This window comes from Lactuca saligna, chromosome 6 (assembly GCF_052625555.1).
Source record: "Lactuca saligna cultivar CGN05327 chromosome 6, ASM5262555v1, whole genome shotgun sequence".
Lineage (NCBI taxonomy): Eukaryota > Viridiplantae > Streptophyta > Magnoliopsida > Asterales > Asteraceae > Lactuca > Lactuca saligna.
This window is the reverse complement of record NC_136422.1, coordinates 77,367,065-77,384,679: the sequence shown is the minus strand read 5'-3', so window position 1 is coordinate 77,384,679 and position 17,615 is coordinate 77,367,065. Positions and strand designations below refer to the sequence as shown.

General features: G+C 35.8%; 2 protein-coding genes across 3 annotated transcripts; one reads left to right on the top strand and one right to left on the bottom strand.

The window, feature by feature from the left end:
• The first annotated feature begins 1,027 nt into the window (after nt 1-1,027).
• Nucleotides 1,028-4,337, top strand: LOC145001771 (Core-2/I-branching beta-1,6-N-acetylglucosaminyltransferase family protein). The gene is made up of 4 exons (XM_078961117.1): nt 1,028-1,881; nt 2,480-2,555; nt 2,658-2,773; nt 3,725-4,337. The coding sequence occupies exons 1-4, from the start codon at nt 1,302-1,304 to the stop codon at nt 4,231-4,233; spliced, it is 1,281 nt and encodes a 426-aa protein (XP_078817243.1). The 5' UTR covers nt 1,028-1,301; the 3' UTR covers nt 4,234-4,337.
• Nucleotides 4,338-5,503: 1,166 nt separating this feature from the next.
• Nucleotides 5,504-7,171, bottom strand: REV7 (DNA-binding HORMA family protein). Of its 2 annotated transcripts, none has more exons than XM_078958803.1 (5): nt 6,907-7,171; nt 6,534-6,671; nt 6,362-6,442; nt 6,169-6,281; nt 5,504-6,061 (listed from the first exon to the last, which is right to left on the bottom strand). In XM_078958803.1, exons 2-5 carry the CDS (start codon nt 6,562-6,564, stop codon nt 5,681-5,683), a joined length of 606 nt encoding a protein of 201 aa, XP_078814929.1. In that variant the 5' UTR covers nt 6,565-6,671; nt 6,907-7,171; the 3' UTR covers nt 5,504-5,680. The 2 variants fall into 2 exon arrangements, with proteins under 2 accessions (XP_078814929.1, XP_078814928.1); XM_078958802.1 differs by having other exon boundaries at nt 6,903-7,013.
• Nucleotides 7,172-17,615: the final 10,444 nt, after the last annotated feature.

The following is a 17,615-nucleotide window of genomic DNA, read 5'->3' as shown; positions in this document are numbered from 1 at the left end:
TGCTTTTGAAGACAAGAAGATTCAAGATTTAGTTGTTATTACAATATAACAACAAGAGGTATGTATTTCATCTTTCATTGTTGATTTCGAAATTCGTAGAAGCCTTTTAGGGTTCTTCAAGTGTTCATAATGTTGTATAACTAATAGTGATAACATAGATCCAACTCTAGGGTTGCATGCTCCCGATCAAGAAAATACTGCAAATCAATATCGGTAGATATGAATGCTACTTATTGCATTTCAAGTTAATGGTTTCATAAGACATGTTTAGAAAGTATATTGCTATTATAGTATTATACTAATTTTCTTTTCTTATTTCTTTGATCTTTGGATAAATAACACTAACTTCCTTCATATTTTTGTTTTAGCTATTTGGAGCTCTTAGAAACTCAATTTTTCAATCTAACTAAGAATCATCAGGAACCTACATAAACTCTCAAATGGAGCACATCCGGATGCGGAACGAAGACCCTCTAACCCCCGCAATGCGGTGAAATCTTTTCTAGTTTATAAGTAAAAACAAAAAACATAATGCAAAGGATTCCTAATTTATATAGAAATATACTATTAAATGGTAACTATAGTTGCATAGGGACTAGGAAGTACTATTAAATATTCATTTTGAAATACATTTTAGACATTTCAAATTTTTAATAAATGTAAAAAAAATTACTTGTTTTAAGCTTTCTACTATTCAGATTATGCTTAGTAGTCTTATGCCATTGATTCAACACAAAACACACAAATACACTTCAACGATAAGTACATTGCAAACAAATATTTATGAGAAATGAGCATTGAACCTTTTTACCAAAATAAAAATAAAAAAGTTATATCCTTAGGATGAGATTTTTTTTTTTTTTTTTTTTTTTTTCATATCTATATTATCTTGAGGAACTTGATTACATTTACAAAAGTTATTTGTAAAAGGAAAAAAGTTTAACATGCTTAATTGTAAAGAAAACAAACGTTTCTTTGTTCTTAAATTCACAAACAAGCAAAAGGTAACGTTTTGATTAGGATGCCTTTCTAATCGAGACACAAAAACACACACAGATCAACCATTTTTAAAATCACCATTATAACTTGGAAAGGTGTATTAAATTATCAAATATTCATATCAGACTCCGATTTACCACTCGAGAATGTGGACGGACGATTCACAGCACCTACATTGTCAGTATATTCCTTCCCGACGGCCGGTTTCCTCTTCCATAACCACCACTTCTAGAGACAGAATCAAGCTTCTGTAAACAAATTCAACCAAAAGATTCAATCGTTGGTGTCGATTTAGCCAGGAGATGCAAAACTCAACTCAATCATCATCCACCACCACCACCACTCTTTACATCATCTTAACCATCACCACCTTTCTCTTTCTTCTTTTCTTCCTTTCCCCATTCCCATCCTCACCACCACCGCCGTCCTTCTCCGACCCATACCTATTCCCCCACCGTCCATCCACCGCCCAATACCACAACCACCAACTTCTCTTCCTCAACAACAACAAAACCACTAACCAATCTCCCCCCGCTTCACCCACCATCGCCTATTTCATATCCGGATCCTCCAACGATTCGGCTCGGATCATCCGACTCCTTTTGTCTATCTACCATCCGAGAAACCAATATCTTCTTCATCTCGACCGTTCTGCCCCTCAAAAAGAACGCGACTTTTTAGCCCTATCCGTTCAATCAATTCCGGTGTTTTGGGCTGCTCAAAATGTTAATGTTATAGGGAAATCTGATCTCGTTTCTCCTAAAGGATCTTCTTCAATTTCTTCCACTTTACATGGAGCTGCTATTCTTTTGAAGCTTTGCCCTGATTGGGATTGGTTTATTAATCTCTCTGCTGCTGATTACCCGCTTGTTACGCAAGATGGTAATCTTCAATTTTGCATATTTTACTTCAATTAGTTTGTTTCTCACCCACTTTTTTACATACTCTTAACTGCTAAATTTCATTTTTCTAGGGTTTATCTGTTTCAAGTAACATTGTCTTGGACTCGTTATTTATTGTTGGTTTTTTAAAGCTTTTCCACAATATATCCATCTTCCATTGATTATAATTTGGGGGTATTCTCTGTTCTTCCATAATATTTAATTAGAATTGATTTGGAGCCCTGATGGAGTTCCATTTTTGACCTACCCGAACTACTTTAACTTAAAAGACTTCTTGTTGTGGTTATTGTTGCAAAGTCCAATTCACAGAGTGTAAATCTTGTTAGGAAGTATCTATCTTGAATTGATTTTAGTTTGTGGGTTTAATTGGTGATTTGGTTGCAACGTTTCATTTTCGTTTTTTTGAATATGTCTTTGTTTTTGGCTAAACTACTTTTGAATATGCTTATCTTCAAATCTAGGGAACTACCAAAAAGTAGAGTAACATTACTTATATACCCGTATGCTTATCTTCATCTTATCTTGTGCATAATCACCTTTAAAAGTTATCTGATTATTCTTGACATAATCACTTTCAGATCTTCTTCACATTCTGTCATATCTACCTAAAGATCTTAACTTTGTGAATCACACAAGCTACATCGGATGGAAAGAGTATGAAATGATCACTTTTACCTAATATTTACACATGTTTGAATAGCAATTATGGAGTTCAATAATATGTATTTTCCTTCTTTTTGTTGTTAACATTAACAGGTCACGAATTTTAAAACCTGTGGTGGTTGACCCGAGTCTTTTTCTTGTTGAGCAAAGTGAGGTCTTTTATGGCACTCAAAGAAGGCCATTGCCAGATGCTTATCGATTGTTCACAGGTATGTTATCAAGAAATAACAATTTACTTTCATTGATTATGTTTGTTATAGCATCTTATTTCTATTTCATTTTATTACAATAATTGTTTTTGTACACATTCAGTCCTTATGACCAACTATTCCAAGTTAAGTTCTCACTTTGTACAAATATAGTCATTAATGTTTTTTTTTTTACAAAATAAGTCCTTGTTGTTTTTGTACACATGAGCAAAACCTAAAGAAAACCGGTCATAAGGATTGAATGTGTACAAAAACAACAATGACTTGTTTTGCAACAAAAAAATATTAAGGATTAAATGTGTACAAACAGAGAACTTAACTTGGAGTAGCTAGTCATAAGTACTGAATGTGTAGAAAACAAGTTAAAAGGCTTATTTTACAAGAAAACAAGAATAAGGACTAATTTTGTACAAAATGAGAACTATATTACCCTTTTAGGTCGTTTCCCATTTCGTTATTAGGGGATTTTACTTTGAAAAGTTACCTAAGATGATGTAATAAACAAATTAATGAAAGTATGTTGATATATCTTGCATTTAACCCAATGAAAGAAAATCATGAACTAAAAACATACTCTCATTATTTATCTATGTATTATAGCATCCTACTTCCATTTCTTTCTATTACACCATTGTACATTTAGTTTATTTATTTTTATCAAGGCATTATAATTCAAAAATCCACCCAATTACAACACTATAGTTTCAATTCTCTTATTAGCACGTTATATTCACAAAAAAAAAATCCAATAATATTAGCAAACATTGCTTTGTATTTGGATGACATTGCTAAAGTTAGATGGATTTTATTTATTCCATTCAACCCTATCATTTCCTCCAAAATGGAGGAGAATTTCACTTGTCAAATTTTAGTCCCTCACATTTTAGTTTTATCACTTTCTATCTTGTTTTATCAACTAAGTGTAATTTAAATGATATATTGTTATTGCAGGCACTCCATCTTCCATATTGACCCGAAAGTTTGTAGAATTTTGCATTTTGGGAACAGAAAACTTACCAAGAACCCTTCTCATGTATCTATCCAACAGCCTTTCATCTCAATCTGTATACTTTCCAACTGTTTTATGCAACTCTCCACATCTAAACAAAACTGTTGTCAACCACAATTTACAATATTCTGCATATGAAACCAAACATGAACCCCGAATACTCAACTCAAACGACTTCAATGACCTAATCAATAGTGGGTCAGCTTTTGGGTCTCCTTTTCTTCATGATGATCCGGTTCTTGACTGGATTGACCAACAACTTCTGAACCGTGGTCAGGGGAAACCGGTTCCTGGTGGGTGGTGTTTGGGTGAGTCGGGTGATGAGGTTTGTGGGATTTGGGGTGATGCTGATGTTTTGAAGCCGGGTTTGGGTGCCAAAAGGTTGGAGGAACGTCTTGTTGAGTTGCTGTCTAATGACGCTTTTTATTCCCATCAATGTATTTTTGAATGATGATGATGCACTGTTGTTTTTTTTTTTGTCTTTTTGTAGATTTACATTTGGAAAATTTTGTTGTATATTGGTATTTGGGTCAATTGAGTTACCTGCTTTTTTTATGTGAATGTTGTTTAGGATTTTAACTTCACTTTTCTGTTTGTTGAATTTCTCCATGAAAGCTTGGATCATTGTAGTCGTTAATGGCAGTTGGATAATTTCATTTTTTTTTTTTAGGCTGTGTTTGGTGCGCCACAACTAGTTGATAAACTAATTTATTTTTCGAGTTTTTTTATGTTGTCGTGTTTGACAAACCAAAAAATAGCTTATAAGCTAGCTTTTTGGAAAGCTACTTAGATCGGCTTTTTAGGATTTTTTTTTAAAATCTTTTTTCCAAATAGACTTTTAATTAATTATAAAAACAAATACTCTTCAATGTCTTTTTATGTAACTTTATATATTTCAGCAAATTTTACCAAACGTTATTTTTTATCAGTTAGTTTTTTAGCTATCGGCTGACTTTTTATTTCACAACTGACTTTTTATTTAACAGCTAGCTTTCAGCTAACAGTTAGTTTTTCAGCTAGTAAGCCTAACATAGTTTTAATGAAGTACCGAAGTTGTCCACTATCCGACATTTTTTTCGCTCTTATGATTATGATCATGTATTGTGTTATATATACTTTAGTGTTTACTGAATATGAAGAAGTGTAGATGAATGGATGAAAAAAGTACAATAAGGGCATATTGGTGATTTTATATAAGTTAATGACACAATTGTTAAACTAAACCGGTTTTAGGTTATCTAGTCGTCTTTTTGAATAGAAAATATGCAATGTAATCAAATATATGTAATATTCGTTTTGGGTTATCTTTTGTGAAATTAAAATTTAAGAAGGGTATGGTCATGGTGCTTGTGAAATGAAAACATATTCTTCAGAAGTTCAAGATTTCGGGACTGAACGGAGAGAAGCTTGTTCCACAAATTTTCCTGATTATTATTATTATTATTATTATTATTATTATTATTATTATGAATTAAAAATTTAACTGAACAATCAATCTTAATAGATGATTTAGAACTTGCTGGTCGATCCAAGGGAGCAATGAACATACTTACATTACATATTTAATTTTTAATTTTGCACCTATATTCTTTGATAAGCCAAATGTTTGCAATTTCTTCAACGAAAAGTATCACGATAATGTTTGCAATTGTTTGTCTAAAATGGATGTATAATGAATTTGATTGAAATGAGAGGGGGTTAACACTTAAGAAGACGACACATAAACAAAAGCTGATCCAAATGGTATCCACATCAGCCAAACACCATGTCCATATCAGCAAAGGTAGCCATCCACCTGGATCCCAATATCTTCTCCAGCTGGCATGACACATCAGCAAAAGAGCTGGACACGTGAAAAAAGACAAGTCCACTTGGACGTCAAATAAACAAAAACACTTTCAAGGCTCGTTTGGAGGATGTTCCAGATATAGCTGCACAGACAATGGATGAATATTCATGGACTTGATTGGTGTTATTACAGGAGGTTGTTTCCATTGCTGTGTGTTGCTTGAAATCCACGCATCAGCTTCAGCTTCAGGAAGAGAGCAAAAGTAACCTGTTATTTCCCACCTCCAATCAGATTGTTTACATTGAGATACAACAGCAGCATTCTTTGAAAAAGGTTCTGATAAACACAGCTTCACCAAGAATGATCGTAGCTCCATGTCCATCTTTTCCCCATCATAACACGACTGCTTCACATTAATCTTGAACATAAATCTCTCAACTGGAAATTTATCATCCTTGAAGAAAATAACTGCAACTCTCTCAACCAGCCCCTGAGACAAAAGTTACCTAAATCAATTCTCTTTTTCTCTCTCTCTCTCTCTCTCTCTCTCTCTCTCTCTCTCTCTCTCTACTTTTGATCTACATAATTAATTCTCACCTGTTGGATGTAAGGCTCAAGCGCATTGACAGAGTTGAGGATATAGTGATGAAGCTGAGGGTGTCGAGCCCTGTGAACCAATAGATTCATATATCTCCGCCTTTCAAAAGCACCTGTGTCATGTCATACATGAATTTTCAGACTTCAGTGACTCGATGAAATAAAAATGGAGGATCTTGAAAAGATTGCGAACCGGGTGGGTATATTCCTTTCAGGAAGATGATGGATGTAATGGCAACTTCAAGGAATTCAGCAACTACACGTGAAGTCTCCCCTGGAATTTAGATTTAAAAAAAAGCGAGGTGTTAGGGTTTATTTGATTAACAGATGGTTATCCAGAAAGAGTTGAAATCCATGAGACTTACTTTCCGGACATTCGTTTTCCTTGCAATCCATTTTGTTCTTCTCCCTTCACAGTATGTAACAAATGGATTGCTGGGTTTATGTAATGGTTTGACGCATTGACGTTCTATTTTTCATTCAACTCTGTCATTTTTTTTTTTCTGTAATGCATTGAATTCTAACAAGGTTCGATGAGGCTTATATAAAAAAAATCATTTACTACAAAACTTAATTTATGACATTTATTTAAAGATTAAAATGTTTCATTTTTCTTGTTGAAGAGGTCAGTGGCCATTTGTTAAGAACTAAAATCTCGATATGATAATGAACAAGGAATAACTCAAATGAAATGGACAAATTTGATTCAAATAACGAAATGGAGTGACACTTACATACATATAAGAAGGAAGAAACAGCAAAACAGGATCAGAAGAAACAGAAACAGCAAAACAGCCAATCGATTTCTCAGCAAAAACTCTTACATACGCCAGCAAAATTTCAGAAAGAAACAAGAAACAAGAAGGAGAAATCAGAAAATCTCGTATGAAATAGAGAAATTGGGAACAGAAAATCCCGTATGGAATGCAGAAATCAGGAACAAGAAGGAACGAAGGACGAAATAAGTAGCTGTTGTTCTCGTTTTCTCTATTTTCGTTGGAACTGGAAGTGAAGGCAGGAAGCGAACGGGCGATAGCTGTGTTCGACCGAGTGCCAAAGGGCTTTCTTTTGGGACCCAATCCATATTTGGACCCAATTCGGATTCAATCCATATTTCAGACATAATTGAAATGAACGTCGCAAGCATCTATAAGAATATTCACTTATTAGCTTCCTAATTAATATATATTTTATTTATTTTTTATTATGTATCATCTTATTATTCACCACTTGTCAACATAATGATTCTTTATTTCAAATTTCAAAATTTAAACTTATTACCCTAATTAAGTTAAATTAATAACAATAGAATAAAAATTAATATAAATTATAAAATGATATATTTCACATATATATTTAAATCAATAATTATAATTCTATATAACTAAAAAAATCTCTTAATTAATAAAATATTTAAAATAATTTATTTAAATAAATTGATTAATAATTTTAAGTTTTTACTACAAAAATTTAATAAATTTTATAACCGTGGTTTCCACGGGTTATAAACTAGTTTACTAATCAATCAAGACTTCTACAATTCTAATTCAAAATTCAAAATTAAAAGTCTAATATATTAATGAGACCCTTTCTTATCAATTCTAATTGAAACCCAACTTACCTACTATCTACTAAACAAATCTTTCAATCCAATTCAAATTCAAACCAAGTTTAATAGCCCTACACATTCATGCCCAGATGGACAGTTTGAATCCAAGACATGGGAGATTCATTAATGCAATCGATGGTGTATCATTATCAACCAATCAAACACAAATTGAGTTACATAGATGAGAGAACTAAGAAGTTGAGTTCTTTTATGTGCTTCTAAATTCTAAAAGAGTGTAACTGGATTCAAATACTGAAATAAAGCTTGAGTACGTAAACTTTTAAAAGAAATCATACAAAACAAGAACTAATCGCTAATATTCGATAAATTACTCGAAAATTGGAAATACTCACACAACCCGAGATTCCAACATATACAACTATGAAAACTTATTTGAAATTCTAAAACTGAAATTAGCTCTGAGATTGTGGAAAACGCAAGGTTAAGGCGATTTTGAATACTCCAAAATACAAAGACAAAGGGAAAAGAGCCAAAGAGTAGAGGAGATAGCGATTTGGAATAAAGAAAAGGTGAAAATGTAGCTGATTAGTAGTTGAGAGAGAGCTTAGATTAGATACAGAGACTAGAGTGGGGAAGATAGAGATGGAGACAGACAATACATGAAGATTGATCATCGCGCAAACCGTGGGCAATTGCTTGATTTGTCTTCGTTTCTGTTCTACGCGACTATATCCCTTTTTTTTTAGCACCTTTAATTCTTCAGTTCTGGGCTTCAATGCCAGGCTACCTATAGTCTGGGTCGGGCCAGGCTAGACAAATCTAAAGTTATAAAAGTTGGCCTAATGATATAACGCTAAATACTAAATAGAGGTCCACAAGGGCCGATTAAAACAAGTTTTCGGTTAAAAAATAGAATCGATGCTCCCCAGAGAGAGTTGTTCGGTCTGATAAACTGTTTGCCCAATAGCTCATAAAGCTGAGAGGACAACTCATGCATCTTTGGTGGTGCGAGGTGATACAACACTTTGGTAATCGGGGGCCGTATCGGGGATCAGGTTGATCTTGAACTCTACCTGCCTCACGGGAGGCACATCGGGTAAATCCTTCAGGAAAACTTCTGGAAACGCTCTAACAACTAGCACATTTGAAACCGAAGCTCTCCTCTTAACTCGAGTGTCAAACACATATGCGAGATAACTCGAACAACCATGGTGGAGATACTGTCTAGCCCTGGAAGCCGAACAAAAAGTTGAACCAATCCTGGTACCCTCTCTATAAATGGTCAGTTCTCCCCCACTTGGGGCTCAAAACACCACTAACTGCTTTTCAAAATCGATCACAACTCCAAACCTATTCAGCCGGTCCATCCCCACAATTGTGCATACATCCACCATAGGGATAGGAATCATGTCAATTGGGTAAGGCGCCCCGAATATCTTTAGAGTACAACTGCGAAACACGCTTAAAGCACAAACCTTGTGTTCGTTGGCGATGGAAACTCACAATGGGGACTCCAACTCCCCAATGCTTATATCGAAATCCCTACTGAAGGTTTAAGATACAAAGGATTGACTCGCATCCAAGTAAAAAAGCCCAAGTGTAAACAAGGAATTCACTAAGAAGGTACCTATCATGAATTTAAACATGAGTATACATAAATTAAATTTGACCAAATAGTAAATGAATACATACTAATAACAACAACACACGCCTCCCTGGCCTTCGGGCCTCAACCCTCCCCTGGTGTCCTTCTGTGATCCTAAGGGTAGTCGGAGCTGGTGCCTACACCTGTCTAGCAGCGAGCAATGGAAAACCGACATTCACATGGCCAACCTAATCACATTGATAGCAAATCATAGTACTCGGTGATGGATTCTGCTGACGACACTCCCTCGCAATATGGCACTCCTTTCCATATTGATGGCACCCAGTCACTGACCGACACACTTCCTCGTGCATTCTCCCACACTTGCCACAAGTACGACCCCTCTAGGCTCCATATCATGAATCAGCGTGCTTGAACTGCTTCGATGTTGGCTACGTCTGAACTGGGGTATGGATTTTCTCTTTAGTCTGGGTCTCAATCTTAGTCTCTCTCCTCCAAGAAAATAACTGAAGCTCGAAGAGGGAACAATACTTTTGATTCGCCACAAATCTCAGTATTGAGCATGCTCACGTAGCAGGACATCTAAACCTGCTCTGAGGCAGCATACTCAAGTCAGAAAAGAGCTCTCTTAAGCAACATCTTGATGATCTCCGTCACCGACTCTGTCGTCTGCTTCAAGGAAAGGTACTCCTAGGCTAACCTATCCCTCTTCACCAATGGAAAATAATCAGTGCAGAACATATCAATGAACTGCGACCTTCTTCGTAGGAGAATAAGTACCAGTCACCAACTTCCACCAACCTTCTGAAACACCCAGAATCTTGAGGAACAATTGTTGGGAATAAATTCCCTTTTGAGGATTGGACACGATGTGCTGGAGGAACCAACATGGCATGTCTAGATAAGAAGAAGCGCGACTTTCATTAAGGTCAACACGACATGTTGCCTCTTGGAACACGGGGTGTTGACGGATGAATGAAAACTCTAATCTTCCGGGTTTTTGTTCTCTATTTAAAAGACTAAGGAGGCTAGGGTTTGTCCATCCTTAGCCCCTCAAGCCCTGAAAGAAATCTTAATCATCTTCCTCCATTTTTAGAGCTAGTTTGGTGCTTTTTAAAGCTAAGAAGGAAGAAGAAGGAGGAAGGAAACAAAGATCAAGCAAGCAAGTCCCCATTCTCCACCATGGCACTCTTTTGGACCTTCGTAAGTGTACAAGACTCGATTTTTATCGTTCAAGTTGTTATATCTTTAGTTTTGTTCCTTTAGCTTCTTATTCTTGAATAATGGAATGGTTAGACCTCATAAAGTTGGCAACTTTATGAATCTCCAAGTCAAGAGGGGTTAGTAGTGTTTTAGATCTGAATTATAATCAAGTTTTGATGTCATGCTTAGAGATTAGGTCATGAATCTCCATTTTGACCTAAAATGGGTTCAAGACATGCATTAGACATGTATGTCTATAAAGCACCAACCTTTTGGATGGTTTTGTTGTTCGAATCACTTCTAGAAAGGATGAACTTCAAACTTTAAGGATTAAATGCTTGTTTGTTAAGCTCTTACATTATTAAGCTTTATGGATTGAGTTTTGAACCTTTTGGGTAGTCCCAATGGATAAAGTTGGAAAATTTATTCTTCTGAACCACATTATGGACTATATCTAAGTTTTGGAGCTCTTAGAATAGGTGAAAAAACTTAAGGTATTGAGCCATTGAAACTCAGGCAAACACGGCATGGTGTGTAACGCCCGCATATCTGGGCTAGTCAATTTAGAGATAATAGGGGTCGAAAATGAATTTTTGACAAAAGATTATTTAGAATAAATAATCTTAACCAAGTTGTAGAATACGTCTCAAGGGTTTCGTACATATAAAGAACGCCAAAATCCGAGTTATAACGAAGAAGTTATGGTCCGTCGAAGTTTTACGGCAAAACCGGCACGACACCAGGAGACATAAATAGTGAATTAACGATGGAGGACTTTTTAGCCTTAGAAATATAAATAAAAGTTTTATTATACATTAAACCAAGAACATAAAAAAAAAGACCGCCCAAATTTGACTTCGTATGAGGAAGTTATGAATTTTCTAAGATTTGGCTTAGCAGTGCACAGCCCGAAACTCGAATTTTAGATCGAGCAGTTTTTGGCCTACACGACCTAAATCAGAATTGAAGATCTCATTAATAGGAACTCAAAAGTAAAAAGAAAGACGAAAACAAAGTCCGTATGTAGAAGTTATGAATTTTACGCGAACATTTAACATTATAATCTTCTCGTACTATTAAATTTAAGATCGGTCGAGAATTAGCCGACAGATTCAAAATAAAAGTTGTAGATATTATTTTTACCTACATGTAGATATAAATAACATCAAAAACGGAACTCGTATGTGAAAGTTACAGATTTTAGAATTCGAAAGTGTGTTATATGAAAATGGGTGACATGGCACAATCTTGGCCATTGCTTTCTCCCCAAGTCTTGCCACCAGATGGTAACATGTGGCACAAAGTTCAGCCATATTTCACCCTATAAATAGAACCTCTCCCACCCTCATTTTTTCACACCTTTTCCATTCTTTCTTCTCTTTACTCTCTCTCTAGAACCTCTCTCTAGCCTCGAAACCCCCTGAAAAGCCTAGGGAACCTCCCTAGCACGAGGCGGAAGCCCCGGAGTGCTCGACGGCTCCAAGAAGAAGAGATTTTCGGCTCGGGAACGCCGCTCCAAGCAAAGCCCGGTTTTCTATAAAACCCGTTGTTTCATCGAATGAAATTATTTTTAAGAAGCGAAGCGCTATCTGAGTTCGGAATCACCACATTTTCAAGTAAGTGCATGGTCCCTTTCATCTTACACATAGATATGAAGTATTTTATATAAATTACGTGCTGTGAGTGCATAGTTACTTTCATCTTACACATATATATGAAGTATTTTATATAAATTACGTGCCAAGTGTGCATATTATCTGGATACTTGCTGTCTATGTTGGATGAACGTTTTTATACATGTTTTAAATGATTTAAACTATATATTTATTTTATATCTACAAATATGTTGGGATAAAACATGGGTAGATGAAATAGTTGATGTGTGATGAAGTAAAAGGATGAGAGATAGGTGATGATAATTAGGTGAGGATAGATAGGTGATGATGAATCGGTGATGTAGGATGTAGATACTATAACCCTGTCCGACAATTTGGAGATGTAGGCATCTACCAGAGTATAGATGGCGACCACAGACTATTATAGACAACCCCGTGGAAACACCAGCAGGCTCATAACCTGTAGGTGATGAATTACAAGTTCAGGGGTTGTTGTAACTACGTATTCATGCGATCATACTCTAACCCCTTACTATGAATTACGAGTTCAGGCGATGTTGTAACTATGTATTCATGCGATGATACCCTAATCCTTGGTTGGCATGTATTGAGGGAGTAATCCCTGAATCAATACTGTCTATGCGATGTAGGAGATGATCTTTAGGGAGAGTCCTTAGGAACAAACATATAAGGAAATGCGATGTAAGGAGATGATAGGTAAATATGATGTAGGAGACGACCCTTAGGATAAATCCTTAGGGAAGGTACTTAGGAATAAAGAAGATAATGGGGATGGGTAATTGAGTTAATTGTTTGACGAGTAAACATAATAATTATATTATTGTGGGTTGAAAACCCTATGTACTCACCAGGTTTTCCAGCCTATCCCACTCAGTTTACTTGTATCACATGTGACGATGTGAAGTTACATTACATTGAGAGATTAAGGAGATATAGATCACTAGTGTAAATGAATGTAAGTTCTGTTTATGCTTATGTTTCTGTATTGACGATGACATCCCAAATATTTTAAAAGGAATAAAAATACATTTCTTCGGAAATGCTTTGATAATGAAATTATCATGTTTTTCTGGGAACAAATTCCGCAACGTTTTTATTGAAAGTGATACTCTTATTTTTATAAAGCATAAACAAAAATCGGTCTTTTCTGGCGATGAAAATGGGGATGTCACAGTTGGTATCAGAGCATTAGTTTAAGCGAACTAGGAATATGGATTTATTTCTAGACTTAAACTTAGAATTCTAAGCAATGATTGTGAGGAGTGTGTATTAGGTAATACACCTGAATAGACATAAGCACTAGCTTATTTAGGGAAAATGTCTAACATGATTTTGTGTGCTAAATGATTTATGATGCTAAATGTATAATCAGATCTATGGTCTGTTGCCGACCGGATCTGGAAACATTATGTGTTCAGATTTCTAAACATTTAATTATAGTACTAGAACTGGCATGTAACTTTTCGGAGTAATAGGGATATTTACACGTCGATCGTAAATAAAATCTTTCCTATCTTAATTCTCGTCACTACATACCGAACGTCCGACTTGGTGTATAGATCGACATGGTGAGCACTCAAAGAGGAATTGGAAGTGGAAACCCGTAGCCCAAACCAAAAGTGAGTGAGCATGCACCAAAAGTAGCAGCTGCACCTGGGCCAATCACGATGGCAGGGGTACATGCAATCGTGTGGATAATGTTGGATCAACAGATGGACTAATAGGGATGGCAACGGGGCGGGTTTGGGATGGGTTTTGGTAATCCCGCCCCTGTCCCCGAATATGAAAATCGATCCCATCACTAGCTCGATTCCCAACGAGTATCCGTTTACCAAACACTATCGGGTCTGCGGGTATCCCAACGGGGTAATGGGGATCCCCGTTTAACATTCAAATTAATTTTTTTTTTGAAAAAATGAGAATACAAACCATTAGACTTAGTGATGCAAACATAAATTCATATCCAAAATAATTTTGATAATTTACAAAACTAGTAAGAGCATACATATTTGTTCTGATACATAAGTGGTTACTAGTGGCAATAATAACAATAAAGACACTAGCATTCATAAACCATAATATCACTATTACTCTAAGTAATATGAATAAAAAAGTGTCAAAACACTAGCATTACAAATAAACACGAAGCTATCTTAAGAAATTATCTTTAAATCGTTCACAACAAAGAAGATAACTCAAACAAATTAATATATATATATATATATATATATATATATATATATATATATATATATATATATATATATATATATAATCATATTAACGGTTTCAGGTAACGGGTTTCGGTTTTGGTTTTGGTTTCGGGTAATCGGGACGGGTATTTTGTTTACCGTCCCCGTAACCAAACCCGCGAAAATTTTCTAAAAGCATACCAAACCCGATCCCGACCCCAATTAACCGACCCCAAACCCGAACCTAATATGTTGGTTTTCGGTTTTCACCATCGGGTTCGGTTTCTTTTGCCATCCCTATGGACTAAACAAGGAGTTTAATTCAACAAAGTAAGGACGAGCTTACTGTGCCAGTACGCCAGGCACCTACTCTTGAGGCAACGATCTGGGTTGCTAAGTCTGTCGAAGAAATGATTGACAATAGGATCACCAACAAGGTTGAAGTTGGAAAGAAGAGGAAATTTGAGGGGTCTTCAAGGTCTAACAAGAACAACATGTTCTCAAAATATGGAGGAGGAGGTGAAAAAAAATGGTGTAACAAGTATGGAAGGAAACACAATGAGATATGCCCTAAGGAAGTGGCCTGCTTCAAATGCGGGAAGAGTGGTTACTATGCCCACAAATGCTCAACCAAGGATGTAGTTTTCCTTAAGTGTAGTGGAGAGGGACACTTTAAGCAAGATTGGCCAATGAGAGCTACAACGCTAAATGTATCGCTGAAGCACTATGAGAGATGCGACGAAGAGATGACTTGCTACAAATGTGGAAAGACAGGGCATTATGCCGACAAGTGCACATCCAACAAGAGGGTGTGCTACAGATGTAACAAAGAAGGGCATTTACTTAGGGACTGCTCGAAGAAAAATGAAGCAACAAGAGCGAATGCACCTCCATGACCAAAAAAAAGCATGATTGACGAAGTAGCTGACAATGCAATGAATCAGAAGTGAGAATTGATATCCGAAGATCGAGTCATGAAGTAGCCATAGTATCGTAGGGGTAGCCTATCAGAGGCATACTCTAGGGTAAACTTGAACACCTATGTAATTGTTTTAAGAAATAATATAAAACCTTTGTTTTGTTATCTGATATGTTGAATGATTGTGTGATTTTCTTGCATGGTGACCTAGATAAACTGCGAGACAATACTTGGGATGAGTATGAGTAGGTGTGAAAGGTAGTAGAGGCCTATACTACCAGAAGCACATGACTCACGCTTGGATCAGGGAAAGTCACAAGGTTACCAAGAAGCTAGTAATTGATACTGTTTTATTCAAATATGTCGTTACCATCATTTCGGTAATAACTAAGAAGATGATTGTTATTCCAACCTGAGTGGTCATATCGAATTGAGTCCGACTACGATGAGTATGTTATGTGGTTCAGAGAACCAAGTTTGATGCAGTATCTGACTTAAGCCGGAAGATTGAAATAAAAGATAATCAAAGCGATCGGTAAAGGTATCGTGATAGTTGCTTGTAGCTAGGAATGCTACCCTTAATATGAGATTAGAACATGAAGGAAAGTATAGTCTGTTCTGGAAGAATCTAAGAGACCTGAGTCTAAGCATTGCAACATACGATGATATGTCATTAGAGTATGACACATCGTTCCATTGTAGTAATAAAAGAATGTATCTTAAGTTTGTATCTAGTGAGGATTGAGATTGTGACTTGAAGGTCATAATTTGGAGTCTAACGTGAGATAGTGTGACAACCTGAAATTTCCATTCTATACAAACAATATCACTTCAATAGAAGTTATAACAATCATAGTCAATTTTCAGATTTTTCGTATAAGTTGGAGTAATTCAGGGTTTACACTTCAGTAAATATCAGGAGAGTGGATGCACTATGGTTTTGTGCAACACTGTTATTCCAACACTCTGTTATATTAGAAATCATTTCAGAATAAAAATATTTTCTGTCGAAAATATCTTAGGACTATAAATAGATTTCTGAACCAAATTCATTCATTATTCACATTTCCAACTAGAGAAAAGCCATTTTCTCTCTCACGGATCTTCGGGTTTTCGTCCCAAATCGTGAGTACACGTCTCTAGTTGTCTTATAATTCTTATTATGTAGTTATAATATGATTTAGGTGGCTAAATCACTAGATTTAGGATTTTACTCCCCAAGGTGTTCTTGGGCGGTAAACTCCCGAAACAAGGCCTAGTCTTTTCCCCATGATAAGTGATGGACTTAGGCTTAATTGTATGTGTATTTAGGCTAGAAAACAATCCAAAAACACCAAGATTAGAGTGTTCACGGACCAAGAAGTTCTTGGACCGTGAACTCCAAAATCAAGGGACAAAATGTGTTTTAACACTCCTAAGGCCTTGGACATTTAACCCTATTTGTTCCTAGCTAATTTGTGGACTTTAAAACATCAAAGACACCTCCCCAAAGAGATTTTACAGCCTTGGTAATGTTCTTGGGCCGTGAACATGAAACAAGGGAACCAAAGTGTGCCTAGGACCTTCATTAGCTTAAAACAAATGACTAGAAGCTATCCCACTTGTGCATGAGACTTGAAAACATCAAAAACAAACATCTTTAAGAGTTTACAACCATAAACTCTAAGGGAATTGTTCTTGAGGCCGTAAACTCCTCTAAGGAGTGTTTCTAGGTCTTAAACCCTTCCAAGAATTTAACCACCAGATTGGAATAATTCTAGGAATCATTTGGAACTTCAAAACACACAATACCCCCATGGTTGGGAGTTTACGGCCGTAAACTCAAGAGTTTACAACCGTAAACTCCATGTGTGTTGGCATTTGAAGAGTAAACACTCATACAAGGTCCTTTGGAACTTCAAACCCCTTTAGCCTTGTCCCACAACAACTTAGATGTAACCATTAGGACTTATAACACTTATACAAAGTGTTTACATGTTCTAGAGTGTCCTAAATTATTTCATTAGTTATTATTTGGCTAATTAGTTATATATATGCTCATTATATGATAACTAGGCTCGTGCGTGTGAACAAGTCTCCGTTTTCCTCCTAGCACAATATCCGACACTTCAATCCAATGCACTCACCACAGGTGAGTTCATACCCCTGTTAATTAACCTTTGAAATACTTTTAAATGTTTTAAATACTTTTATGGTGGGGGGGGGGGGATACAAGTTAAATACTTATAGTTATTACATCAATCACATGTGATTAATAACTATAAAACCAATGATTTTATCACTCTTCAAACTGTTTATCAAACTGCTTTACTTCAAAATG